Here is a 26972-nt window from a genome sequence, read left to right as displayed (position 1 = left end):
CATTCTCCTTCCGCCAAAATCGACAACAATCAACTGCAAAAATTAAGTCGCTTAAAGAAAAAAAAAAAAAAAANTTAAAAAAAAAAAAAAAAAAAAAAAAAAAAAGAAAAAAAATACGAAAGTGAAAATGAAGAATAATCTGTCGAAAGTGTTGCAACACGAGATCTACGTTCTACAAGTCAAAAACAAAAAACAAAAAGGAAAAAAAAATCTGAATACACTTTCAAACGAGTCTAATAAAAGAAATGGGTTCAGGCAGTAGAACGAGCATGATACGTGCGAATGTTCGATGAAAGAGGGATCGCATTGGATGAACGTACCTCGTCTCCTTCCTGGTTGCAAGCATTGTTGGTGGCAAGCGATTTCCGTCGCGAAGTTGTTATCGTTTCCTTTGCAGCCGCCGTAGCGGAATTGCTCACAGGCTTGCGATTCTGCGTTGAAGTACCATCTGGTGAAGTTGCCCTCGCAGGGACCTGGCTCTTTCGTCTGCTCGCAAGGATCTTCGCACATAGTAGAATGCAAGAAATCTTAGAACATCGAATTTTGTAGCAACGAAATTTTAATCAACTCGAAAGATCTTTCACGAACTGATTCTAATAATTTAAATGTAAGCTCCTGTTATTTAAATAGAAAATGAGATCTATTAAAAAATGTACGTTCAGCGAAGGTAAAAATAAGAAAAATTGGTGAATTGTCCATTTGCATCCCAATAAGTTTGGATAAAGAGTTCAGTAAGTTAAAATTGTACTGTGTAGAAAATGTAAATATAATTTTTACTGAAATTGGAATTAAAGTTGGAAATATTGATCGCCGTGTTAAAGGACCAGTCAATTGAATTACCAAGATCATCAGGAGTGACGCAGAGTTCTTCGCATTCTTCCCTGGTCTTGAATTTATTCGCGTTTCCGAGGCAGCCACCGTAGACGAATTGTCCACACTGCTTTCTACCGGTGTCGTAGTACCAAGTAGGGAAATATCCCTCGCATGGCCCGGAGATCTTTGGCAAGTTGCAGGCGTCTGCAAAATTATGTTTTTTAATCTGCTTAACGTGTAACACGAGAAGAAAAATCAATCGTTTCAAGTATTGCACAAATGCTACGACATTACAAAATCAGCTGAACTATTTAAAAAATTTAACGCTTAAAATAAAAATTCTAGATGTTACAACTTCTGCAGAAAAGCTGTATACATTATTAAATAAATTAATAATATAATAATAATTATAAATATTATATATATTATATTATATAATATTATAAATATTATATTATATTATAAATATTATATTAATAATATAATAATTAATAATATAATCGTTTCTCTTTGAATTTTCAATGTTATTACCTTTGCCTTTCGGCTGCACGCACACTTCTTTGCACTCTTCCTGGGTCTTGAATCGATTGTCGTTACCCTCGCAACCACCATACCAGAACCGCGAGCATCCACCGTACTCCGTGTCGAAGTACCATTTGACGGTAAAGTCTCGACAGGGTCCTCTGTCCCTCTCCAGGGCGCACGCCGCCCCAGGAGTAGGTGGAACCGACAAACAGCCCTCAAAGTTCTCTCCTTGAGCTTCCTCGGACCCATCCGGGCAACATCCGTACTTAGAGGCGTCGCAAGTGCATCCGGCGAAGTTCGGACCCTTCGCCGGCGTTCTTCCATCCGAGCAGCACTTGAATTCTGTGTTCTCGCAACCGCAGCCTGCGTGATACGAACGCAACACGAAAAAGCTAATCAACCAATTTTCGAAGTTAAACTCTGCACGAAGAGAATCTGGATTAATTCGATCAATTGCATTTCTATTTCTGCCATTTTTCTAACTTTCGAGGATCTACCTCTGTAATTGAAGGAGAGTGTATCTTACATTTTATTGTAATATTTTCTAGAATTTAAGGATTTTTTTTAAAAGTATCTGCTATTTTTCTAATTCTTCATTTTTAACGAGGATGGTCTTTTGCCCCTCTGTAATCAGAGGGGAGTATATATATATTTTATTATATTATCTAGATTATAATTTTCTAGATTAGTAATATTTTCTAGAATTTGGGGATCTTTGTAAAAATATCGTTGTAAGATAATCGCCAATAATACTCCAATATTAATAATTACACAAGTGATTACCAAAAATTATATTATTCTCATTTATACCTTGTCCGTGAGGTCCTTTGGCGATGGTGACACCATCGGGGCAGCAACCGAACTGATACGTGTAACAGGAACAACCTTGGTAATTTGGTCCAGTGGCCGGTGTGAAGCGATTTGGACAGCAACCGTGCGGCGTGTACTTGCAGCCGCAACCCTCGTTGTTTGGTCCACGAGCGGCGGTGCTGTTGTCTGGACAGCAGCCGAATCTCGTGTATTGGCATCCGCAACCGTAGAAATCTGGACCGCGAGCTGGCAGTATGTTGTCTGGACAGCACTTGAACGGTGTCGACAAACAACAACCCTCTCTGTTCGGACCGTGTGCTGGAGTGCTACCGTCGTCGCAGCAGCCATAAGTGCTGTTCTCGCAGGGCATGTGGCAGCCGTCGTTGTTCGGGCCAAGAGCTACGTATTTTGTTATTTTAAAAAATTTGAGACAACGAGACTTTTTTTTTTTATTTAATTTACTTCAGCACAGAGATGACAGTATTTTTGTTTCTTTTCCATTTCATTGTTTTAGAAAATTAGGGGATTTATCGTTAACTTATTTCAGAAAATTGATAAAAATAGTGGAATCGTCTGATTCATGGAAGTGAATAAATTTTCGGGAACGTGTGTTCAATATTTTTTTCCAATATTGTAACGTACCTGGTGTGATACCGTCGGGACAGCATCCGTAAGTGGTATTGGCGCAATCTTCGCGCAGAGTAGTTCCTTCGTACTCTTCCGTGACAGCCATGACAGAAGTAGTTTCTTCCTCACACCCTATAGCCGTTACATTAATCAAATACCTCAGTATATTCTCTTTTTAAGTATAATTATTTTTGAATATCCTCGACAAGTGTACCTTCTTCATCAGGTCCAGAAGCAGGCTTAATTCCATCAGGACAGCAACCAAATTCGGTGGCGTTGCAGCATCCCATGTTATCCTTTCCGCTGGCTGGTGTCTCGTTATCCGGACAACATCCGAACCTGAAATATTCATTCCACATCATTATCAAGCATTAAAGTATTTAAAAAACTTGTAAATACCGAATATTTCAATATCTTAGTAACATTAATAAAATTATCAATTCTACCAATTCGCTATTTTTTACATGTCCTCAAAGTATTTTAAAATCTATTTTATAGTATAATAAAATCCATTTCCAAGATATTACAAAAAGTTACCAAAATATTCCAAAAAAAAAAAAACAGTATTTGTACCATAATATTTCACATATTTTGCTGTCCAATAAAATTATTAAAAACGCTCCCACCCCCCCAAAAAAAGTGAATTTGTCGGTACGATGCAAGAACTGAACAATGAAACCACTCTTCACTTTGAATATATCGTAGAGATTAAACAGCAAAAGGTTTAAACCGTGTCTAGGTCCATCTTGCCTCAAATATCATTGTACGAGTGTTAATAAATTATACTAACTCCGTTTCGTTGCAGGGTTTCTTGCATCCCTCCAAGTCGTTGCCCTCGGCAGCGGTAACTCCGTCGGGACAGCAACCAAATAACGTCTCCTCGCAGTGTGACTCGGGACAACCTTGGTTCTCTGGGCCAGTGGCTGCAGATACACCGTCCGAACAACAACCGTACTTGGTCTCGTTGCAAGTCTGTATCGTGGGGCATCCTTGGCCAAACGGCCCTTCTGCCGCGGTGATTCCATCGTAACAGCAACCGAAGGGCGACGTTTTGCAGGTCTTCTTCTTCTTCGGCACTTTGCACACGCGATGCTTGCGCGTGGTCTCTTCCGGGCTAATGGTCGTCCACAATTCAGACACTGAAACAGAAAAATGTACGATTTTGAAGTTTAGGTTTGTCAATTATTTGATTCGGATAATTAGATCTCGCAATTGAAATCTGGATCACTTTATTTACCGAAATTTGAAACACCGAGTCATAAAAATTAATTCTTTCTTTTATTCGAAACTTTCATTTCTTCAATATAAATATTAATGTTCGAATACTGCGTTATCAGACGATATTATCCAATGTTTGAATCAGAAATCAATTCTCTATTAAAATCCAGATTCCTCTTTAAGACAAATAAGCCGAGAGTTAAGACTACAGGAAGATATATCGACAAATGTTCCGACAAAGTGGAACAACTTACCGTGCGTTGTTTCAGTAGTCTCAGTCTCTTCCTCGTCAGTGGCTGGTGTCAATCCAGAGACAGTGGTGTCGGTCACGCCAGACACAGTGGTCTCACCGCTCTCAGTAGTCGCGCCAGACTCTGTAGTTTCCGTAGAACCAGACTCTGTGGTAGCACCAGACTCCGTCGTCTCGCCAGAAACTGTCGATCCCTCGGTTGTTGTTTCACCAGATTCAGTGGTCATACCAGACTCGGTAGTTCCCGTAGATCCAGATTCCGTGGTTTCGGTAGTTGCTCCGGATTCTGTTGACTCTGTGGCCTCCGTGGTGGCACCGGATTCTGTCGATTCGGTTGCTTCCGTAGCGCCAGATTCTGTAGTGCCTTCAGATTCGGTCGTGGCACCAGATTCTGTCGATTCGGTGGTTTCTGTCGCGACAGTTTCTGTTGTAGCACCGAACTCCGTAGTAGCACCAGACTCCGTGGTTTCTGTAGCCCCTGACTCTGTGGTCATTGTTGGCTCTGTCGATCCTGATACCGTGGATCCTTCGGTGACTCCCGATTCCGTCGTTTCACCAGTTACCGGCGATTCCTCCGTTTCTTCTTCTGGCTCGCCTTTCACCTCTGGCACTGTAATTGTCGACGCTCCTATAAAGTTGATCGACAGTTAGCAATTAGTGTTTAGAGCGCAACGTGAGAATCAGAATTTTTGAGAAAGAAAGAGTTAAAAATTTGATAAAATACCTTGTCGTACAATGTCCTATCCAACAATTAAAATTTCGTTCACAATAATTCTCTTCGATCAATTTCCATTTTGTCAAATTTTATTTTTTCATAAAAAGAAATTTCAAGGTATTAGATATTTCTCCTATGAATATCCCATAATTAAAATTTCATTTACAATAATTCTCTTCGATCAATCTGCATTGTCAAATGCTATTTTATATATGAAAAAAAATTCCAAGGTTCCATTTGATATTTTCAAATATCAGATTTTATAATCTTATGAAACTTCAAGAATTTTATTATAACAAATTACTGCCTGATCCTTGATTAAATTTTTGTCGTGCTATTATCTAATAATTGGCTATAGATATAATTGTCTTTTTTATTTAACGCGTTTAAAATCTATGGCCTCTTATATAATAATGGAACTCTGATTCACCAGATTCTTCGGTAGGTGTCACTTCCGTTGAAATAGTCTGTTCGGTGACGGTGCTCTCAGTTTCCGACGAAGATGTTGTTGGAGCCGATTCAGTGGATTCCATCGATCCACTAGCTTCCGTTTCCGAGGATTCGGTGGTAACTTCAGTTGCTCCACTCTCGGTGCTTCCTAGCGTTTCTGTCGTCTGATCGCTTGTTGTCTCCTCGGTTGCGCCAGATTCCGTTGTCAGATCCGTTTCTGTATTAAAAATGGTAAAGTTACACGCACAATTATCAAACCTATTAAAACCTATTAAATCACGCTTCAAGAGTGATTAATGTTGTTAATTCAGCAACTGTTTAAACATTCTATTACATATAGGATGATCTAACGTACAATGTAAAATCAGAGACAACAAAGGTGAACTTTAAAAAAAATTGAAGAAATGTCGTCCTGTTCTTTCAGAAAGATGACGACACATGTCGAAGTCGAAGGTAGAAATCCAGATGTATAAAGTTAGTTACGCAACATTATCTCTTTTTAAGGCTATGTACATATTACCTTTAAAGGTTACGTACACACGAAAGTGTGTACTTCGCAAGACTTTTGTGTAAATTGTTAACGACGAAGTTACGGTGACTTACCGCCGGACTCCGTGGTTTCCTGCGTCATCGATTCCCCGGTGGAATCCTCGGTGGATCCTTCGACGGATTCCGTTGTTCCGGATACCGTCGTAAACGATTCGTCGGTAGTTTCGCTAGTCCCGCTGCCTTCGAACTCCGACGTGTAAGTGAACAGCGGATCTGTATAGTCCGATCCGCTTCCTTCCACGGTTTCCATTGCACTCGGAGATATGTCGCCCCTGGTAGGCCCTTCGTCTCCTTGCATCTTATCGTATATGTCGCTCGAGGTGGTATCGCTGGTGTCTGGCGAGCTCAGAGGAGTTGCCTCCGTAAGGTCAGTCACTCTGCTCGATTTATCCTGAACGAGCGAACGAAATTTGCACTTTAACCTCTTCGCGGACAAATTTTTAATTTACGTTGGATTTGATTTTTGGCGAATGAAGAAAAAAATTAAATTCACATTTCAGAATTTCAAGAAATAACTATTTTTGTTTCGTGAATGGAAGTAGCTTTCTTACAGAACGTAAATTAACTGTCTATATATATGGCCAAGGACGTTAATATGGGAGGAAATTCTAAAATTATTCCAAGTAATTCGACGAAGGGTTAAAAGAAGGAAATTTGTAACAGACATTCTCAGAAGCTTCGATCCTAAATCTAGATTCTAAGGGTTTTAACTTCAGAGGAAGTTCATTGATTACCATTTTTTTACAATTCGTAATTGTTAACAAAATATATTGCTAATGATTGGAAACAGGGCCAATTCATTAAAATTTAATAAAATTCTGATTTTCTTTTGAACTCTTAAACTCTATTACGAAACTTTCCAATAACTCCTTGCCGAGAGAAGGAGAGTAAAATCCTGTTGTATCGACACCTGTGCTAATAGAAGAATCGTAGGAAGGTGATGTTTAACGTAACGTTCGACGATAAAGTTACGAAACACGGCCAAGTTTCACTTACGCTAGGCGCGAGGCTCGAGGATACGGTCACGAAGTCTTCGTCCTCGTATACTTCGCACTCGTCGTCCTCCTCCTCGGCGAGATCTTTGATCTTCTCCGGCTGCATTGGTATCACTTCGTCTGGAAACGAAATTAAATAATAAATCCTCCGCGTCCAGTGAAGTCACGTTCACGTTAATCCGATTGGAAATCAAATTTCTTTCAAATGAAAATTAAGAATCTCCTTAGCCTGAGATGGAGCGCGATCGAGTCGCGATTGTTTCAATTCTTCTAGGATAGTTCTCGATTTCCTTATATACCTTCCTCGCAAGCCTGGTCGTTGCAATTTTCCGTAGAGAATATGATCGTGTTGCTGTCGCAGTTATTCAGCGGTACCGTCTTGTTGGCCTTCATGCAAATCACCTTGCGGGTCATCGTGCCGCCGCCGCACGGTTTCGAGCACTGGAAATACGCGCGTAAGATGATTAATGGAAGAAATTCGACTCGGTGGGCTTTTTGTTAAGCTCGCTACAAAGCCGTCGAATCGTATTGGATTTCTCTCTCAAGGTCGATCGAGGGAACTCTCAGCACGCGGCGGTATGCGTTTCTCGCAAATATCTCGCGAAACTCTTCTCTCTTTCGTCTTTGATCGTGTGTGGAAAATCGTTCGGATAATTGCTTGGTCGGAGTCGTTTGGCGGAGGGGAAAAAAAAGGAGCTCGAACGAGAGAGGAGAGAAATTCCAGGGAGTTTCGAATATATGCGTTGTACCTTGCTCCACGGTCCAGCGAACCACTCGCCTTTGCACTCCTCCTCGGCGGTGCAGTTCTTCGTCTCGTTGAATTTCCCGGCCGCGTCGCATTTTTCATCCGGCGCTTTCTTCACCGTTTCGTCGTCGTACGTGCCGCAGAACACCTTGCGTGTCTGCACGCCTGACCCACATTTCGCTGAACACTATGGGGACCGAAATAATTACGTGTCAAATTGCGCGCAACTCGGATGAGCACGAACGGGGCAATTTCCGAACAACGTGAATCGCTATTATTCTGGATTGTTTGTACTTGTAGCGTTATCAAACGCAAAACTGCGTCGTGTACGTTCTTTTTCCATCATTTCTACGCTTTTTCCACTTTCAACTTTCAAACATTTCTGAATTTTTCGTTCTCAAGCGTATTTCTGTTTTCGACAACAACCATTTCGAAATGAACTTTTCTTTTAACAATGAACACAATGTAACAGCATTAAACCTAACGTATATTCTATATTCTTATATTTTATTATATTTATTACGTTTTTATTATTATATCTATTCTGTTGGATGACCAACCAACTCTGACAATACTGATTGTATGTCAGTAATAGTCTCCCTGAGACAGTTATTAATAAGGCAGATCTGCGAATAGTTCATTCATAGACAAAATTTATAAAAAGACGTGCTAAGAAAAGAAGAACACTCTTTTCCATCAAGCAGACCTTGCAACATCATGCCTGACCACGGTTGCAACGTGGAACAAACCCTCTTAAAAATGTCAAGTGTCACCTTTACGCGGAATCCAACAATTCTATAGAATTCTATACATCTTGTATAGTTTTAAATTATATTTCGCAATTCAAACTCACGTTGCTCCACTGAGAAGCGAACCAGAGGAACTCGCAGTCCTTCTTCGCCTCGCAGTCGCGCGTCAGTTCCGGCTTCTTTTCGCCGTCGCATTTCTCGTCCGGATAAACGGTGCCGTCTTGAGTGGCGCAGTACGTGGTCCTGGTCTCCTCGGTCAGTCCGCATTTGTCGTCGCACTAAACGAAAAGCAGTGACCCAGAGATTCAAGCGATGTAATCGCGAGGAACGTCCGCGAGAGACATCCGGGAAGGAAATTGGGACGCGTATTCATTTCTGTTAGTGATCGCAGCTTGCCGAGAAGTATATCAACGAGAAGATTTTTACTTTCCAGCCGCGGAAGGAGGAAAAATAATTTTAATGGAACGCGGTTGGTGGTCTTACGGCGTGGCGGTATCGCGTGAAAAATTACGAGCTTACTCCACTCCAATCCGACGTGACCCAGTCGAGGCCGGCGCAAGGTCTCAATTCGCAGGGTTTCTCACGCTCGGGTGCCTCCTCCTCGCAGGCCTGATCCTCCAGCACTTGAATCTTTCCGTCAACCTTCTTGTAACACGTCACTCGTCTCGTTTGCTTGCCCGGGCCGCACAACCGGTCGCACTGTTCGACAGAGAATGAACAGTTTCCAGAGAATTTTAAAAATTGGTATTACTGGTTGTTCAAGACTTTCAGTATTGAAGGACGTAACGTTATACAAAAAAAGTATACTCTCAAAAGTGTACCACTGAAAAAATTCTGTCATTTTTGTTTTTTAATTTTCGAAATTTCGCTGTTTCCGTGGTTCGTGCGATAGCCATATTTATACTAATTAACGTGCATTTTAGTTTCTTAGTTTCAAATGGTTCTGAATCACGTCAGCCATTATAGCGAATCCGTTTTTAAAAACATGGCTATATAATTTCCACAACTTTCGTTAATGTCGTTAAAAAAGAAAATTGTACAGACTCCTTAAGTATGAATAAATCTGTGTGCGAAAACTGCATACCAAAATGTGTCATGGTTTCCTTAGAAAATAATCTCCAAAAAGTCGATTTTTACAAGCCGGATTACCAGAATACCCCCTCTTAATTTAATTGAAAGGTTGATTACCGGTTTCCAGGGCCCTACGTGGAACTGCGGGCACGCCACGTCCTTGTTACACTCCTGCGTGGTCGGCCCTTTCGGTCCCACCTTCTCCAGGCATTGACTATCGTCCACCACCGTTGGTATTCCGCCAGAGACGACTTGCTCGCATTTGATCCTTCTGCTCTGCTCGCCTCCTTCGCCGCAATGCTTGCTACAACGGCCCCATTCGCCTTCCACCCACGCAGGTGGACACGGGTCCACGTTACAGGCCTCCGTGTCAGCTGGTTCCATCTGTGGATCGCAAAGGCTCTCATCCACCGGTTGCCTGTCCCTTCTTCGTACGCAGGCCACTCGTCTCGATTGATAACCTTTCAAAACGGTTTGTTCAATGGGGGTTGAAATCACCTTTAACTCAACTCAAACATCTTTAAACATTTCTCATTAAATTATTACTGAAAGTTTGTGTCGCGCATACTGTGACTCTTTTGTGAAGATTGGTTCGTTGGTTAGAAAGAATCGTCACAAGTATACGTGAATAATGTATACACTGTAATAATTCTAGAAAATAATGTAACTTATAATTTCACTCTCGGACGAGATGTACGCGATATCAATCTTTTCACTGAAATTGTACAAATCAGTAGAATGAAATATTAATTAAATATATGTAATAGAATAATGCACTACACACTTCAGAATAGAATTGAAAAAAAAAAAAAAAATACAGTTTCAGTAAAAATGGATTATGTTTCGAAATTCGATTCTCGACGCAATTGAAAATGCAATGATTCGACGGTCCAACGATGGATATAAAATGATCTGTTTTAGGCAGGTTAAATGAAAAGCATATCAATTAATAAACGTTCATCAAACCAGGAGCGTTCATCCGCTGGCAAATTGCTCTATCAAATTTAGAACCGGCGGAACCTCGCGTTCGGTACACTAACCGGCCAGGCTATCCGATTATTGATTACATTCGCCCCGTGTATTTAGGTAGCTGTATTAATTTTGGAAATACTACCTCCGCCGCAAGTCGCGCTGCAGCTGGAAAATTCATCAGTTATCCACGTGTAGCTGTCCGCGTCAGTATGACTCGAGACTCTTTTCGGCACGCTGTATTCGTAATGCACTCCCACGTTGTGGTCCTGATATAAAAGCTGTCCAGATCAAAACAAGCGAAGAATTATTATTCTTCCTCTTCATCCACGATAGTTAACAAAATTGTTGCATAAATGTTTGACTTGTCGATAAACTAGAGCATGAAATTGCTCGTTACATCAGTGAAATTAAAAATAGGATGAGTTTATATAATTAAATGAGTCTCTATCGAAAAACACTATCATTCATCTGACCACTCATTTTTGAAACAATTGCACCATTTGTGCAATTGTTTCAAAAATTCTTTTCTTGCCAAACAAAAGCTCTTTTTACTGATATTATTATTCTTAAGTTTTACGCTTCAACTTCCATTTCAATGTTTTCGTAAAAATTAATTTCACATTTCGCAGAATTCTACGGTATTAATGTTCGTTCACACAGTTCACATTCAGATTACTGGATTCAATTGACAATGGTATTAGTTCATCAGGTATCAACTAAAATTTCGTTTCAATGAATGCAGTCGGATAAGTCGAGTATATAAGCCTACTAGAGAGAATCACTAAACTCTAGTTACATGAACTCGTTCTCTTCTCGTGATGGATTCGGGTAAACGGATTTATTCTGCATTTTACTGTAAACTTCAAGAAACTTCAAGAATCATAAAATGAAAGAGAAAATTGTTACTATTAAAATGAAATTGTTTATCGAGAAAGAAGAAAGGTTAAACGAATCGAATAAGATTTTAAATGATCTCTCTCGAAGATTTAGATGAATGATACATTTTAAATGATACTACTACTACCATAGTAGATATATATATTAGAAGAATACTACTACTATCAGTAGCACGCAAGAAATTTTCTATCAAACGCGAGTATTCGAAACGAATTGTATTCAAAAACATTGAAATCTTTCAATCGACATCGCTAATTTTGGTTTTCTCGAACAAGTACAAAAATATATTTCATACCCGAAAGACTTTAATGTTGTTTGATCGATTGTTCTACAATTGCCTGATTAATTTCTACGTCGATTGAACACGAGCAAGGTATGTCATTATGGTGTTTAATGATTCTGCTTATTTTAATGGAAAAGAAGCGAACTCTTTTTCGACTAGATGACGTTGTAATTTTCTATTTAAGGGCGACGCAGCCACTCACCACCACGTAAATTGGTTCACTCGTCGGCCCCAAGGCGGTAATGGTATCGGGTGCCGAGAAACCTTGCGGATCTCTCGAATAATGGAATATGGTCCCGGCAAATTTCAAGCTCCGTGGAAAATCTATCCTCCAGTTTCCATTTAGATAATAGTTGCCCGAAGTGTTTCTAATAGCTGCCGGTAGAAAATGTATTAAAACGTCAAGGTTCAAGCGGGTGTCTCATCAAACGCTTTATTCGATGACCGTCGATGATAATCACGGTGTGCACGGTTAAAACATCACTCACCTAGATAATTGTTCGAGGGTTCGATTTCTTTCACCACCACGTTCGTCGCACCCTGGGGTATCAATATGATATCGACGTATCCTGAAGAAATAAATTTATAAATAATCGGTAAATCTCACGCTCTTAATATCGCAAAATTTTCTTGCGATCCATTGAAGTGTGACTCCTTCGAGGATATACTTTGAAATTTTTTATCATTTCTTTCTTCCACCAATTCGCAACAATTTTCAGTCAGCCTTCATCATTCGACAATCCATTGAAGAGAAAACGAAAAAAACATGGAGATCCTCAGCTTACCCGCTTGGAGATCATCGGTGTCAAACAAACCGGAAACGGTGTTGCAATTGGACCCGTCACCACCGCATTCCCTGCATACGTCCTCCCTCACGTCGCTTCCAAGCATCATATCACATCCAACGTGCTGATAATAAAGAAAGTACACGTGTCATGACACACTAGTTTCCAAATAATCCAAGCAATCAATCGTGACACTCTTTGAATTCTATAAAATTACAGCATCCTTAAAATAAAAGCAAATCCTTCGAATTTCCTTCCACAACTGTAACGTTGAAAGAAAAAAATTAGCAAATCCAATATTGATCCTCGATCGATTTTAAAATTCATATTCTCTGCTAGAAATTCTTTTTATCAAAGATAGATCTTTTTAGTTGTTTAACTCAAGTCAAATGGGTCGATTTAATCGAAGAAGCGGCGAACGGAAATAAAAGTCGCACGTCGCGATGACCGCTGAAACTCACCATACATTTGCCTCCGACGCAAACGTCGTTCTTCTCGGTTTCGCATGGCGTCCCATCGATCACCATCTGCCTGTGCCGGTAGAAGAAACGCTCGCCGCGCGGCATGCAATTCAATTCGCACTTGTTCGGCCCACCGGTGTATGGGATCCAACTGCGAACGATTTTGCGCGATTAGTCTCGCCGCGAGCCATTCCCCAGAGCAGAGATTCAGCGATCGTCATCGATCTTCTCGATAACTAGCCGTTCTCCTCCGGAGAATGGTACTTGCAGCTTTTCAAGTCATTGAAATATCATTTAAATGATATAGAGAAATTAGTACGAAGTATAAAAGTCAAAAAAGGAATTAGTATAGTGTAAAGAAATTGGAGCATAGGTCTTTTTCTGTATTTCTTGTATTTTAAGTGATATTAATTCTTTCTGTATTCCAAGTTGATTAATTCTGTTTTTCTTCTTTTAAATTAATTCTTGAGTGATAATAGTTGTTTGCTACGAAATTCATTTTATGGGACAACAAAATTTGGAGGTGTCTACAAATTAATTTTGTAGGAAATTCGCGAGCTGCGAAATTCATTTTATGGGACAGAAAATTTCATATTAGTCCACAAGTTAGCTCTGTGGGAAATTTGTGAGACAACAAAATTCGGACTACAAATTAGCCGAGTAAAAAATTTGTGGGCTACAAAATTTGAAGACGTCCATAAATTAGTTTCGTGAGAAACTTGTCGGCTACGATATTCTGCGTTTTGTGAGATAAGAAAATTTGAACCAACTCACAAATTAGTTTTGTCGAAAATTTATGGGCTACAAAATTCATTTTGGAGGATAAAAAATTTATAACTGTCCACAAATTAGCTTTACAGGAATTTTTTCTTTACATCCTAATTGGGAAGGGTGAAATGGTTGAACGGGAATGTGGAAAATGGAATGTAAAAATGTGTGTATCATTGGGTGCAAACAGAATATGAGACATAAATGTAGAATAAAAAAGTGTGGTCTGTGGTGTGAAATATGAGACACGAATGTGTGATATTGTTTTAGGATAAGGAGTGTAAAAGATTAAAATACGAAGTGTGAGATGTAAAAAGTAGGTTACAGAATAACCAATTCTTTAATACTAAATACGGAATGCAAGATGTGAAGTATGGAATATAAAATATTACGTCAGACGAGAGACATGGAATGTAAAATGTAATAACATTGAATGCGATGTAAAAAAAATATGATACAGAATACGGAATATCGAACACAGGATACGGAAAATGAAAATTGAAATGTGAGATATGAGAAATAATAGGATACGAAATAAATATACGTAAGTATATGTATAATATAGGAATATAGGATAGGAAATGCGGAATGTAGGATGTGAAACGTGAGACGTGGGATGTGGAATATTGTGCAAGGATAATGGAATGTGAAACATGAGATGTGAGACAAAATATAAGACGTCGATCACGCAACACATGGTCTGTAGATCATTGCGCGCAGATTTTTCATGAATTTTGAACGCTAAGTCCCGTTCCCATTGAACGGGAGTTCAAACGAGCATGGATTTCAACTTCGAGCGGGCTATTAGATTCCGTCGGAGATGGACGAAAAGGCCGTGACTTCTCCCCGTCGGATACGACGTCGACGATAAATCACATTCAGCCGCGTATCCAGCAACTCCATCGGGATTCCAAAACGATCCCCGACGAAATGCGCTGACAGATCGCGTCACAGGGGCCGCGCGTTTCGCTATACTCACTCGTAGTAAATTCCCTCGAATGGCACGCCGTTGAATTCAGCGCACTGCTCCGCGCGGAAGTCCTTCTGTTCGCCGGGACATTCCTGAACAAAGAAACGAAGAGAGTTGCGTTAATAAAATTTTTCACGTGCATTTTTATCCCTTTAGGCAGACTTTGTAATTGAACTTTAGGAGGATTATTGCACGACTATAATTGGAAATGAGAATACTCTGCTACTAGGTAAAAACAATCCTCCAATTAATTATATCTACGAGAATGTAAATTCGCGCAGATACACGTGGTTCAACGATGAAAATAATTTCGCGAATTTTCCGATCTTAATGTTATTTAGTAATTAGAAAGGAATTTATTTATTTAGGCCAAGGATCAACAGATGATAAATCCACGAAACGAAGGATGAAGATCTGCAAATCGACAAACGCTTTTCAATGGAAGAAAATATGTTCGTAAAGTGAGAGTAGTTTTACGAGGATTTTTAATCATCGATTGTGTTAAAAAAGAGAACGAAATTGATTTCAGAGAATGATACATCGAACGCTTCGTCCACAAGTATAACTAGACTAGATTCACTTCAGAACTAACCTACTAGATTCACGATCTGTGATTAAACTAGATTCTAAATCTAATCTCCCCCCTTCCCCCTCCCCTCGTTTTCGCCACGCACATACCACGGACCAGACGGGGACCAGTTTTCCAATTTTCGTCCTTGCTGAATGCACGCGTATATTTCTTCGCGAGGAAAGTAGGGTCCGTCCCCTACTGTTAGGTTACAATATTTATTTCGAAGTCTCGCAGGATCACTTGGAGGGGAGAAGTGCAATATCGTAGGCGGAGGAAAGGAAGAAAGAAAAGCAAGCGAACACACTTGTAATCGTAACCTCGAGCTTTCCGTGCGCTCTCGCATCAAGATTTTTTTCTATTTATCTCAAATTCCCTCGCGATTCCCAGTGATTCATCCTTATTCTCCCACGTTTCGGTTTCTAAGTGAAGATTTATGTATCACGCAGACCTCATTTATTCTCGATAATACACTGTTCTTGAAATATCAATTTTTAATCGTAAGTCAGATTCGCTGGCAATCGATGTTCCCTCGATACTTACTTTTTCTTAGATCCTTCACGATAGTTCTATTTCTTTCCGTACTGATGCAATTTCATTAAATTGAAAATAACATTTTGATGAAAATGTGAAGTAAAAAAAAAAAAAAATTCACCGTGAAGTAAAAAGCAAATGACAATTTCTCCCTTGTTAAAAGCTGACAATACTAAATTTCGGAATTTGGAAAACTAACAATGTCCTTGTGCGTCCGCCGCAAGCCCGTGAGATATTGAATAAATGTTCGTTAAACATCCCTTTGCTCGACAACGTGCAGTTTCCAAACACCGCAAGATCCAGTGTTGTCAAACCCAACGCAACGTCCCTTCGCTAATCGAACAAGCAAACACTATCTCGATAACAATCTCCCTCGACCGATCTCTCGCCACGATCCTCCGTGTCACATTATTTTCCACAGCGAGCGGTCGCCAAAAATTAGATGGCTCGAGTCACACACGGGGCAACGTTGTGACTCGAGTCAACAGGAGGAGGCTACGGGGAAGTCGGCCTGTTCAGGTAATGCCGATAAATCGAGCGTGATAAAAAGAACAGCACGATTCTGGAAGGGGGACTGGCGCAGCACGCACGAGGATATGCCGGCGGCGTAGAATTTATGACGGAGACAGTGGACTGAGAAAAGGGGAACGGGTGGAAAGGGGTGGGTCCATTGGTGACCGCAAAAGAAAAAGGATCGAAACCCGCGATCCCGAAACGATGCCAAAGGTCCTGCAACCCTGCTGATTTATGGCGAACCACTTTTCTGCGGCGGTCCTGCGATTGACCTTGAACACTGGCTGGCCAATCGATGGTTCAGGGGGCACCGTTGCAGGCTCTTGCGATCGCCGCGGAGTATTTCTTTATCGAGAGAATTGTGGCTAATTCTTAACTGGAATTTTATTAAGCTTCTATTTTTTTAATAAGATTGTGATTATCGCAATTTATAACTGGTTCAGGAGTCTTTTGTTTCATTGAATTTCGTCAATAACTTCTGCGACGAAGGAAAATGTAAATTGAAGCAAGTAAATATGCAAAATTATAATCAAAAGACTACGATAATACTATCTGACAGATTGTTAGGTTTCAATTCCAGTTTCAACTTAACTTAACGACTCAATGAATAAATAAAGTTATTTTGGATATGATAGATGGGAATTTATAAAAAAGTCTTCTTATTTATTAAAAGATCTCTGATGTGTTTCGTAAACTGTGAAGGTGGAACGATTATTATTATTTGGGCAAGTAAGAATGACTTTTATTAAATAAACGAAATAAGAAGACCTTGAATGGAGTTTTTCTACAACGAAAGTGTCATGAATTATCCATGACGATTGAAATCCAGAAAATTTAGAAATACATATTTGTATTTCCATTATCTGAACGATTCAATTCTCTGTTCTCTTTGTTGTGTGATTTATAGATATACGGGAGTATTAAAGTATACGATTGCCCTTGTCATTTTTCCAGGATAATGCGATCATAATCCTCAAAAGAATCGCAATATCTCACGTTTGGGACAAGAATGTGCGGAATGTCCGTTTCTTCGGATCTTTTATACAGCATTTTCCTTTACCAGGTGTCGTTCATTCTTCCAAACATCAACCATTCAATCTTCAACGTAGAGAGGAAAAAAGAAAAATACACGCGTATGCTTAATCTCAAAAAAATGTTATCCTCGGTTCGTTGGTAGAGTAGAATAATAAATCGATTATTTTTGCGTGTTCAAAATTAGATTTGCGAAAAATTTAAGGCAGGAAATACACCTTCGAATTCTAAATAAAGGTTTCTCGTATTTTCCATGTCGTTCTCGAGTATCGGATGTAAGGAAGAGGAATTTATTCGATCACACGTTCAAACAGCTCGATTGATAAAGCAATCGAATGGAGGACCTAGATCGAATCCATCGATCTTTTGTACTTTAGATGTCTCTTGAACTTTTCAATCGGATAAAATATCACATCTCATGAATGCATGTGAGACACAGCATTACAAAATTATCTCTACAAATGTACTTTTCTATTATTCAAGATTTATTTAAAAATTCAATTCCTAAAATGTTCTGTAATTTGTTGACAATAACGGGGAAATAAATCAACCAAATATTGTAAACACTATGAAAATTGCACCAATTGCACTAAAATCTGTAATAATAGTTATATTATTATGTATACAGATAATAATTATTAACATGTTAACAATTATTATTAGTAGTAGTCAATTAACAGTCTGATACTATTAATAATAGCTAATAGTTATACTAGTTTGTTAAATTATTTATTACTTGACAGTATAAATAACAGTCTACATTAAATATAGTACAGTTACTAAATATAGTAGACTATTGCTAGCCTACTAAAAAATATACGAGAATTTCCCACAAGACTCGCAACAATCTCCCTCCCCCCCAAAAAAAGAAGCCAATAATTTCCATTATTACAATAATCTTATATTATATCTTACATTATCGGACTGCAATTCCCCAAATTCCTGATCTAACCCCAGCCACAAATCGAAGAAAAATTCGGGCGAGAATTCAGTTTTATACAAAATACAGAAAGTAGTATTTCCCGCAATTACGAAGACACGCAATTAAAGGAATCCGTCTCGTTAAAGGGATCCATCTTCTTCGACTCCTTTCCCATTTCACTTCCCCCCTTACTCCTGAGTTTATTCCTCATTCCGGCCGGGCTTTCATCCACCAAACTCCCCGCGGGGAGTTTCCGCCGTTCAATAATCTCTGTTTAGCCGGCAGGCATTGTTACTAATTACGAAATGTTTCGCGGTGCCGTGACAAAGGGGGCAAGAACAATGAGCGCCGCTCTCGGCGAGAGGGAATTTTTCCAACGAAATGGGCGAGAGCAATTCGGTCCTGATATTCCAAATAGCCTGGGATAGTTCGTTCCAATTCCCTTGGAATGTGAAATTCGTAGCTACGGCATGTCGCTTTGCCCGGCTGGTAGAACCGGATTTACGCTGCTGCTGCTGCCGACCGAGCTGCGAAACTTGCGCCGGTGAAATCAAAGTACGAAACGATTTGTAATAGAGTCGAGAGCCCGAGGTTTCGTTTATCCGCTCTGGGGAAAAATTGTTTAAACGTCCGGTACAAAAGTTCCGTCCGGCACAAAACTACGAACCCGGTCGTTTTACCTCGCGTGAAAAGATTTTGGAAATCGGTAAGAAATTTCTGAAATAAAAATTCTTTGAAATAAAGAGCAGCATGTAGTGTGAAAATTTTATGAAAAAAATTACAAACTGGTAATTTTGGGAAAAATTATTCAAATCTTTGATAAGAAGTTTCTCTAATGTTGAAGAGAATGCTTAGGAGAAATTACAAATGATCACTTTCGATGTTAAATATTAATATTATATTTATTAAATATGACTATTTAAGTCAAAATATTAGTATAAATATTAATTTTTACGATACGTTGTTTAATTTAATTTTCTTCCTCATTCTACGCGTAAAAATACGCGTAGAATTACTGACGATTAAAGCATAAAATTTCCGTCAAAGACATTGAAGTCAAAAAAAAAAAAAAAGAAAATAGAAAAAAATAGAAAACTTTATAATACAATGGACTGTATAATCTTTTATTTATATTTCGTAAAATATCTAACAAGAATTATAAATTGGTCATTTTGTTAAACGGAGAGACTGTGGCGATTTTCTTTGCTTTTTCATTCTCTTTTCATCACTAATATTTTCATAAAGGGAGAAGTTTGGATAATATCGAAGGTACGTGTACTCATACTTGATGCAGAATCTGATTATCCATCGTGGGACAGAATAAATCAACGATCGATATCCATAGGCCGAGGACGCATAACAGCGACGCAGCTTGTGGCTCGTTTCATTTAGCACGTCGCTTTAACGAAGTTAATACTTCGCAAGTCCATGCCGTATAATGGCCAGCCGTTCATAAATTTTAGCATCTCCGACAGTGCGCTGCGTCCACTATCCCGACGACGTTGCTTTCGAGGATCTCATTAAAGGACCTTTAAAGGTCCACGCGAGGATTTCGACGATCCACCTCCTCTCCACTAATAACACGATCTATCTTTTCAACGTCGGAAGATTTTGCTCTTCTGGCACTCGTATTCTAATTGAGATTAATCGACGAACATTTGTGATCACTACTCGCGAGCAAGTATCCGCTATTTAAGTCAAAATTCAATTTTAGAACGAAAGTTTTCGTATCGTTTTTAAATAAAGATAAACAAGCCGTTTTCATTAAAAAAAAAAAAAAAAAGAAAACATTTGCAAGAAATTTCATTGCGAAGCTCATACATTTTATTACCGAAGAAATAAAGAGATTAATTAAAAGCTACTTTGAAGACGGAGATTAAAGTAACTCGCAATTCCAAATACTACTAGTTACTCCTCGAAACACTTTTATGAAATAACCTAAGCGTTTCGCTGCAAAGTGATGGTATTATTAAACTCTGAAACCTCATAAACCAACGGACAATTTCATAATTGAAAGAAACCTGTTCCTCGTTCTCCCGACCATTAAGTCGAAAGGATATCTAAAAGTTAAGGGATTGAAAGATCCACGCCGACGGATACATTTCCGGCGGAAGCGCGATCTACGTGCTTAATGCCGTATGGAAGTTCCCAAGTCAGCTCGATTCGGTGAGAAAAGTAACGCGAAAGTAATCGAAGCACCGCAACTTTTCTCTCCGAGCGACGCGATGGAAATAATTTTTACGGAGGCTACGTGACTTTCAGAAATACATTTTCGCTGCGTGATGCTCGAGCGGACGAGGGGTTGAAGCGTGGGGATTGCTTCTCCGCTCTCTCAAAGTGATATTCCCTGTATCTCGGTAAGCCAACTGAGCGAGATGGACGATTCGTGATTCAGGGAAATGAAATTAGAGCCGTGCGGGATCGGCGATTCGATTGGCGTGGCCAACAGCATGCCTCGTAAAAATTGATGCGTCCCAACTTCGATTATTATTATCCGGGGGCAGTGAAACATCGCCCCGGATCGTGCGCGCGCGAAGAAGGAGAAATTAATTTTTAACACGCGAAAGAGGGAAAACCATCTCGCGTGGTTTTCTCGAAGTTTGTTTCCGGCTCGAGTTCGGGCTCGATACTTCTCGGGAACGGAAATTGGCTTTGTTGTTTCTGCCGTATGAGCAGCACTCGAACAATACGCTTCGACACTTCAAAGTTTCTGCTGCTTATGTTTTAATGATTCGAGAAAGGGCTGATTATGAGATATTGGATAAAAATGAAACGAGGAGCAAAAACAGGACGAGATTCGCTGTATTCGAGCTCGGCTCTGTGGTCGAACGAATCGACTAAGCTAATCATGCGAGCGTTGGCGAATTTAAGATTGCAGCTGTAAGAAAAAGGATAAATTAAACAGATGCTTCTTCAAATAAATCCTCTTCGATATTTCTGTAGAGGAAGGGAACCTACAAATCTACAAACAATTAATAAAAATCCTACTTCTTGAAAAAAATCAATCCTTAATCATCCATTTCCGAAGCTTTACCTCTCTAATAAATTTTCATTTGTCAATGAAAAAGAATCCTACTCAAGCAAATTACAAAAAACTGCGTCCCTTAAAAGAAAAAACGAGAAAATTATATATTAACTGTCGAAATTGCCAAAGCTCCAACTTCTAAATTCCTTTCCCCCAAAAATTCCCTCTATCCAAAGAAGAAAGAAAATTATCTCAGCCATCAATCATTAAAATTTCACCTCTTCAACAAATCCCTTAAAATCCGGTCGCAAAAAAAAAAAAAAAAAAAAGAAAAGAAAAAGAAAGTGAAATCTCGGAAAGAAGTTTCGCCAAACTCTGGCCCCTGTCGACCACTCTACTTTCCTCGGAGGCGACGGTGTACGTTTCCGCGTGTATTTACGAGTGCCCGAGCGAGATCGCGCGGTTTTAGCCCGACCGACGTTCTCGAATACACCCTCGAGCACCCTCGAGGCGAAGATTTAGTGTCGGAGTGCCGTGGGAGGGCGATCTTAACCGGTGGCTATAAACTTTTAATCCCTGCTCGCGAATTCTGAACGGGTCAACGCGTCCATCAAGCGGACGAACGTACTGGGAGAAACGATCGTGGCTGCTGCGAACGCAAACCTGAAACCTGGGGGTTTTACGGCGGCGGCGTCCCGGTGACCTCGTCAGCTCGCACAATCGGCTGGAATAGAGTAGGAAGCGGGCACCGTTCCAGGGACCGGTTGCTTGTCACCAGCTATTAACCCTTCGTTTCGCCTGGTTATTCGTCGATAATGCAATATCGTTCATTTCGGTTTGAGGGTTCATCGAAATTGAATTTCGCCTTTGGTGGAACGTGGTCGTTCATTTTTTCTTTTCCTTTCCTGATTACGTTTCTGTTGTTTCTGTACGAATCTGTTTTATATTATAGTTTTGGCATCTGGTCCAGTGACAAAAAAGGAGAGAATAATTTCAACCACCGAGAGAGGTTGCGAAGTCTAGCTCTGTTGATTTACATTTAATTTTGGATAGTCTCTAATTGCAAGTTACATTTCAGTACTGTTTCACTTTGCGAAATTACACGGACGATCTTATTTTTAATTTAAATTCGAATTTCTAATTGAATTTTGCATAGTTTCTAATTGCATGTAACGTGTAAATATTTGTTCATGAAATTTTATTTTTAACTAAATTTAATTGTCGTATGAAAGTAGAAAGCTTCTTCAAATTGTACTGTTGTTTTAAACGTTTTTAAATGATGTTTTTTTTTTTTCAAATTGACGAAATTTTTAATATTACAACGCGGGATATTGAACGTTTTCAATCATTAAAAAAATAAGTAAAAAATAGAACTTGAAATAGAAATTGAAACAAAATAGTAATGATTAAACGTAGTTTCAGGAAGCCTTTTATAGTTGGTTCGCAATTTTTGGTTTCTTCATATCAGAAAGTAATGGAGAAACGTAATCTTAGCTGTCTCGTGGCAACGCACGTATGGAGAATGCAATATCCAGTATAGTTCTCCAGGATTAAAGTGGTAAAGCACGTTCGTGACCTGAATACATATTTGGCCTCTTTAAAAATACTCGGAAACAGATAAGACGAAATTATTCTTCAAAAATAAAACTCAAATTTATGTTTGATGGTCTGCTACACTTTTCACGCTTCTCATCACGCGATATATCTACACGTACATTCGCGAAACGAATAACTTGTAAACTCAGTAAGATTGAAAGTATATTCGCAAAAATTTCGAACAAACGAGAGAAATGTAAAAAATATCGCGTATCGTAATCACGGAGCATGTCTGAACTTAAAACTTTAATTTAAATCAGAAGTACGAAAAGTCAGTATTTTCACAGAACGAAACAGAACGAAACAATTGTCCTGTCGCCGAGAAATGTTTCATCCCGCGGATAAATTTTCAAGCAAAGTCCCTTGAATCCGTGACTTCTCTTGCCGATTAATCAATCAGCGAATCAATTTGTCAAAATCAAGAGAATCGGACAGAGAGGGGGGAGATAGAGATCAACGGGCAACGGGTTTGATTAAGTGGTTTTAAATGAAACTTGGACGGGACGTGGCGCGTGTGAGGGGTCGTTCAAGCGTCGGGGAATGATAGTCGAGGATCGATTCAGGTTAAACGGTGGAAGCACGAGGGAACGTGCCGATGAACGGACGAAAGTTTCTTTCGAACTTTCGGGCCACACGTGAAATCGTTCGATTGCCCGATGGGAGATTCGTACGGTTCGGTTGGAAGTTCAGTCGGGCTGCGGCTGACATTTAACGAACTGAATTAAATAATGGTATAAATCATTTTATTAAACATCGTCGAACCGATACGCGAGAAATTGACCGACATATTTAAAGGTTAGGGACGTGCAACGCGTACACAACTCGTGCAGCAGAGCTGTTTGTTTGACGAAAGATCTTTGAGAGCGATCGCCGAGAGGAATTTAGTCAATGACACATTGCTGATAAATTTTAATAATGAACAATTATTTCTTTGAATTGGAGAGTTCTTTCTAAGAAAAATGGAATTAAGTTTTATCGTGTGATGAATCTTTGTATTATTTAGTATTAACTTGCATTTTAGAATAATTTTAATTGTAAGAAGTTTATTACGCAAATTTACATTTTATTCGTTTTTCATAGACAGATGAACTTTATATAAATGTACATTATGTATTGCAAAATTGTCATAAATCTGCAAGGATGGGAAATTATTTATTTGGATTGGAAAGTTCTTTCTTAACAAGAAAATTTAAGAAAATTGGAATTAAATATCATCGTTTGATGAGTCTTTGTATTATTTAGTATTAACTTACATTTTAGAATAATTTTAATTGTAAGAAGTTTATTATAAAAATTTATATTCTATTTTATTTTTTTATAGATAGAATACTATATTGCATAATATATTTATATACTCTACATATGAATTAATAGAATTTTCTACTAGAATTTCCGTAATGCAAATTTGCACAACATAGAGATCTCTCGGAAATTATTTATTAGTGTTCCATATAGCGTGTGTAATGAAAATGTAATCAGTAGTGAATGTATTAATTCGAGTGTTTATATAATTACTGCTGTCATGATATGAAATTCCTACATAAACGAAATATCGAAATTACCCAGGTATCGGTTCATTGAGATTAATAACGATCGAATGGAATGTAACGACTGGACAAAGTGAAAATATCGGGCGATCCTAGATAATAGAGAACGAAACTCGTTGATCATGCAGATGGGAATAATTGAACCGTGCATCACGTGTCGGTGCCTCGTTGTTACAGATAGATTGTCAAGATTATTTGATCTACTAAAACAGATCGCATAAATCTTCTCTGGCTGCATGGCTATTAATGACGAGTAACTATGCATTTGATTCGTACACATATAGTCGTATAAAGAAGGAGAAAATAGAATTAACTTACGTATTACCGAGTCATTAAATAATTATTGAATAATACTTGAAAGATTTTGAAAATTGTATCCGTATTTTTTTTATTATATTGCTGTATTAAAATTTTATATTTATATTTTAATGTTTAGAACAGAATGACTATTACAATACCACACTCACCTGGATGTTACAAGAGAAGAATCGCCTCGACGCACCAGTGCACCTGCTGTAGCCATTGTCACTGTAACGATGAAACGTTTTTGTAGCGAACCAAGTTACAAATACTGACTTCACGAAATACGATCAAAGAACATCAACGTCAAGTTAAAATTGTTGGCAAAAATTACTCTGTTTATTCATTGGAAATTTCGACTTTAAAATGATCAGAAATTTACGTAACGATGGTCAAAGTAAATTACCACTAAAAATAATACTATTTCCATTATCCGTAATTAATTTTGTGACTGCTCGTCACTGAGAATATTGACCAAACTCCGAAATTTCAAGAAAGGACTGCAATTCCTACAAAACGTGAACAAACAATTCCGCAATGCCGTAATCTTTTACAATTCGTTCCGTTTGTTCGCGAACACACAGATGAAAAATCCGATTTCGTTTCGGATCTCGGAAAAATGGCGGATCGTATCTCTAATCGGAAATTCACACTCCGTTAAATTCTCGCGCTGGTCGTGCCTCCTCCTCGTTAACGAGCTTCTTTCGGGGGAAAACTCGAAGGAAAAGTGGAGCGACGAATTTTTTTTCGCCTCGTAAACCGCCAACGTTCCGCAACTCGACACGCTTGGAGAGGGAGAGGGAGAGAAAGAGAGAAAGAGAGAGAAAGGGAAAAAATGCGATTCGCCAAGGCTCGGTTTCTAAATAATTCGCGCGCAATCCTTTCGGTGAAATTGCGTTCCCTCGCTTTGCACCGTGCTACCATTCGAATGAAATTTTCACACGAAAATCAGACGGAAGGAATCTAACGTATCAGTTTAATGCACTTGTAAAGCGCCGCTGAATTGCCCGCCTGAATTAGTTACATCGTGGCAATTTGAACTGTTATCCAGGATTTATCAAGTGAGCGCTCAGTTCGAAGATTTGAGGTTCGTCTTGGATAAACGGTATCATGTAATATAATAAAATTCGTCCATTCCTTCTTTTTCTTTTTTTATTTTTTTCTTTTTTTTTTTTTTTTTTTTTTTTTTTTTTTTTTTAGAGGGAAGGATTTTTTTTCAGCGTTCCATGCTCTTTAATTGAAAGACACACTTTTTCCAGTGTTTTCTCTTTCTTTTTGAGCTTTCTTTTCATTGAGGAGAGTCGTTTCTTTAGAGTTGTGTTTTGAGGTCTTTCTTGAGTGAGAAATGGCGGAAGGTTCGTTTTGGCAGAAGCGACGAGAGGTGATGAAATAGTAAATTGATGGACATACAACTGTACATATGTTTAACTGTTACATATATTAGTTAATTAATTAATAATGTACAACAGTTAGTTAACCATTGTATACTAAACTATACAACAAACTACGAATTATATGTTATATATTAACTGTTTCAGGATTTTACAAAATCCTCGTTACTTGTCAAAAGACATTTCACTTTGACGATGTTCTTTTGGAAAGAATTCGAGATAATATTCGAATAATCAGCCTATCGAATGTAACAAAGAATTTAAATGAAAAAGTAGTTACATTAAAATGATAATCCATTTTTTTCACAATCAATACAATTATAAAGTTACATTAGTTTCCCGACATTTTCTCGATTTTTCAAACGTGTTGAATAAATCCTCTACTCATCTCCCTTTTACGCGCTCTTACAAACTACATACATCCACCCTTGCAATTGGAATGAAACACGGAGAAAAAAAAAAAAGAAAATGAAATATAGAATTTACAACACGTGTAGAATCTGACACCGTATTTTCCCCTTTTTTTATGACGAACAGGGCGAGTATCGAGTAAAGAACGTTCGTACTCGATACTTTTCTATATACATACAGGGTGGGCCGGAATTCGTAGTACAACCGAGCAGGGGATGATTCTACGTCAAGAAATAGGAAAAACGTTTGTTATAACATTTTTTTATCTGGTACTCGATTTTCGAGAAAATCGACTTTAAAGTTTGTTCAGCTTTGAGTTTCTACGGAATGAATTGCCTTCGAGAGAGAAGATGTACTTTTAGCTACTGTAAGGAGTGTGACGCCACATTGCACGAGGGAGGTTAAAAATTTTTCAAATCAAATGTATTCGTGTTGGTAAGGTACGTTGGCCACTAAGGTCACCGGACGTCATGCCTCTAGATTTAGTTTTTCATGGAGGCATATCAAAGAACAAGTTTATAAAGACAATAATTCAAGCGT

At 38.8% G+C, this 26972-nt stretch overlaps 1 protein-coding gene across 7 annotated transcripts in view; it reads right to left on the bottom strand.

Annotated features, from left to right (window-relative positions):
* LOC122534472 (papilin) overlaps positions 1-24852 on the bottom strand; it is a 43068-nt gene extending 18216 nt beyond the window's left edge. For 4 of the 7 annotated variants that reach the window (XM_043665124.1, XM_043665129.1, XM_043665125.1 and 1 more), the window contains exons 1-22: positions 14663-14742; positions 12916-13066; positions 12455-12578; positions 12158-12238; positions 11872-12044; positions 10632-10767; positions 9635-9978; positions 8966-9145; positions 8551-8724; positions 7702-7884; positions 7252-7393; positions 6954-7072; positions 6012-6348; positions 5389-5625; positions 4248-4871; positions 3566-3914; positions 2990-3114; positions 2791-2907; positions 2149-2547; positions 1345-1701; positions 841-1017; positions 321-500 (exon numbers count right to left, since the gene is read on the bottom strand). In XM_043665124.1, the coding sequence (XP_043521059.1) occupies positions 321-500; positions 841-1017; positions 1345-1701; positions 2149-2547; positions 2791-2907; positions 2990-3114; positions 3566-3914; positions 4248-4871; positions 5389-5625; positions 6012-6348; positions 6954-7072; positions 7252-7393; positions 7702-7884; positions 8551-8724; positions 8966-9145; positions 9635-9978; positions 10632-10767; positions 11872-12044; positions 12158-12238; positions 12455-12578; positions 12916-13020 (4663 nt within the window). In that variant the 5' untranslated portion in view covers positions 13021-13066; positions 14663-14742. Of the gene's footprint in view, positions 1-320; positions 501-840; positions 1018-1344; positions 1702-2148; positions 2548-2790; positions 2908-2989; positions 3115-3565; positions 3915-4247; positions 4872-5388; positions 5626-6011; positions 6349-6953; positions 7073-7251; positions 7394-7701; positions 7885-8550; positions 8725-8965; positions 9146-9634; positions 9979-10631; positions 10768-11871; positions 12045-12157; positions 12239-12454; positions 12579-12915; positions 13067-14662; positions 14746-24797 lie in introns of those variants that run through there. The other 3 variants (XM_043665127.1, XM_043665130.1, XM_043665131.1) reach the window with 1 other exon arrangement.
* Between the last annotated feature and the right edge of the window lie 2120 nt (positions 24853-26972).

Source organism: Frieseomelitta varia, unplaced genomic scaffold (assembly GCF_011392965.1).
Source record: "Frieseomelitta varia isolate USP_RPSP 00005682 unplaced genomic scaffold, Fvar_1.2 scaffold_60, whole genome shotgun sequence".
Classification (NCBI taxonomy): domain Eukaryota; kingdom Metazoa; phylum Arthropoda; class Insecta; order Hymenoptera; family Apidae; genus Frieseomelitta; species Frieseomelitta varia.
The sequence above is the reverse complement of the archived record's forward strand: the minus strand, read 5'-3'. Positions and strand labels throughout refer to the sequence as shown.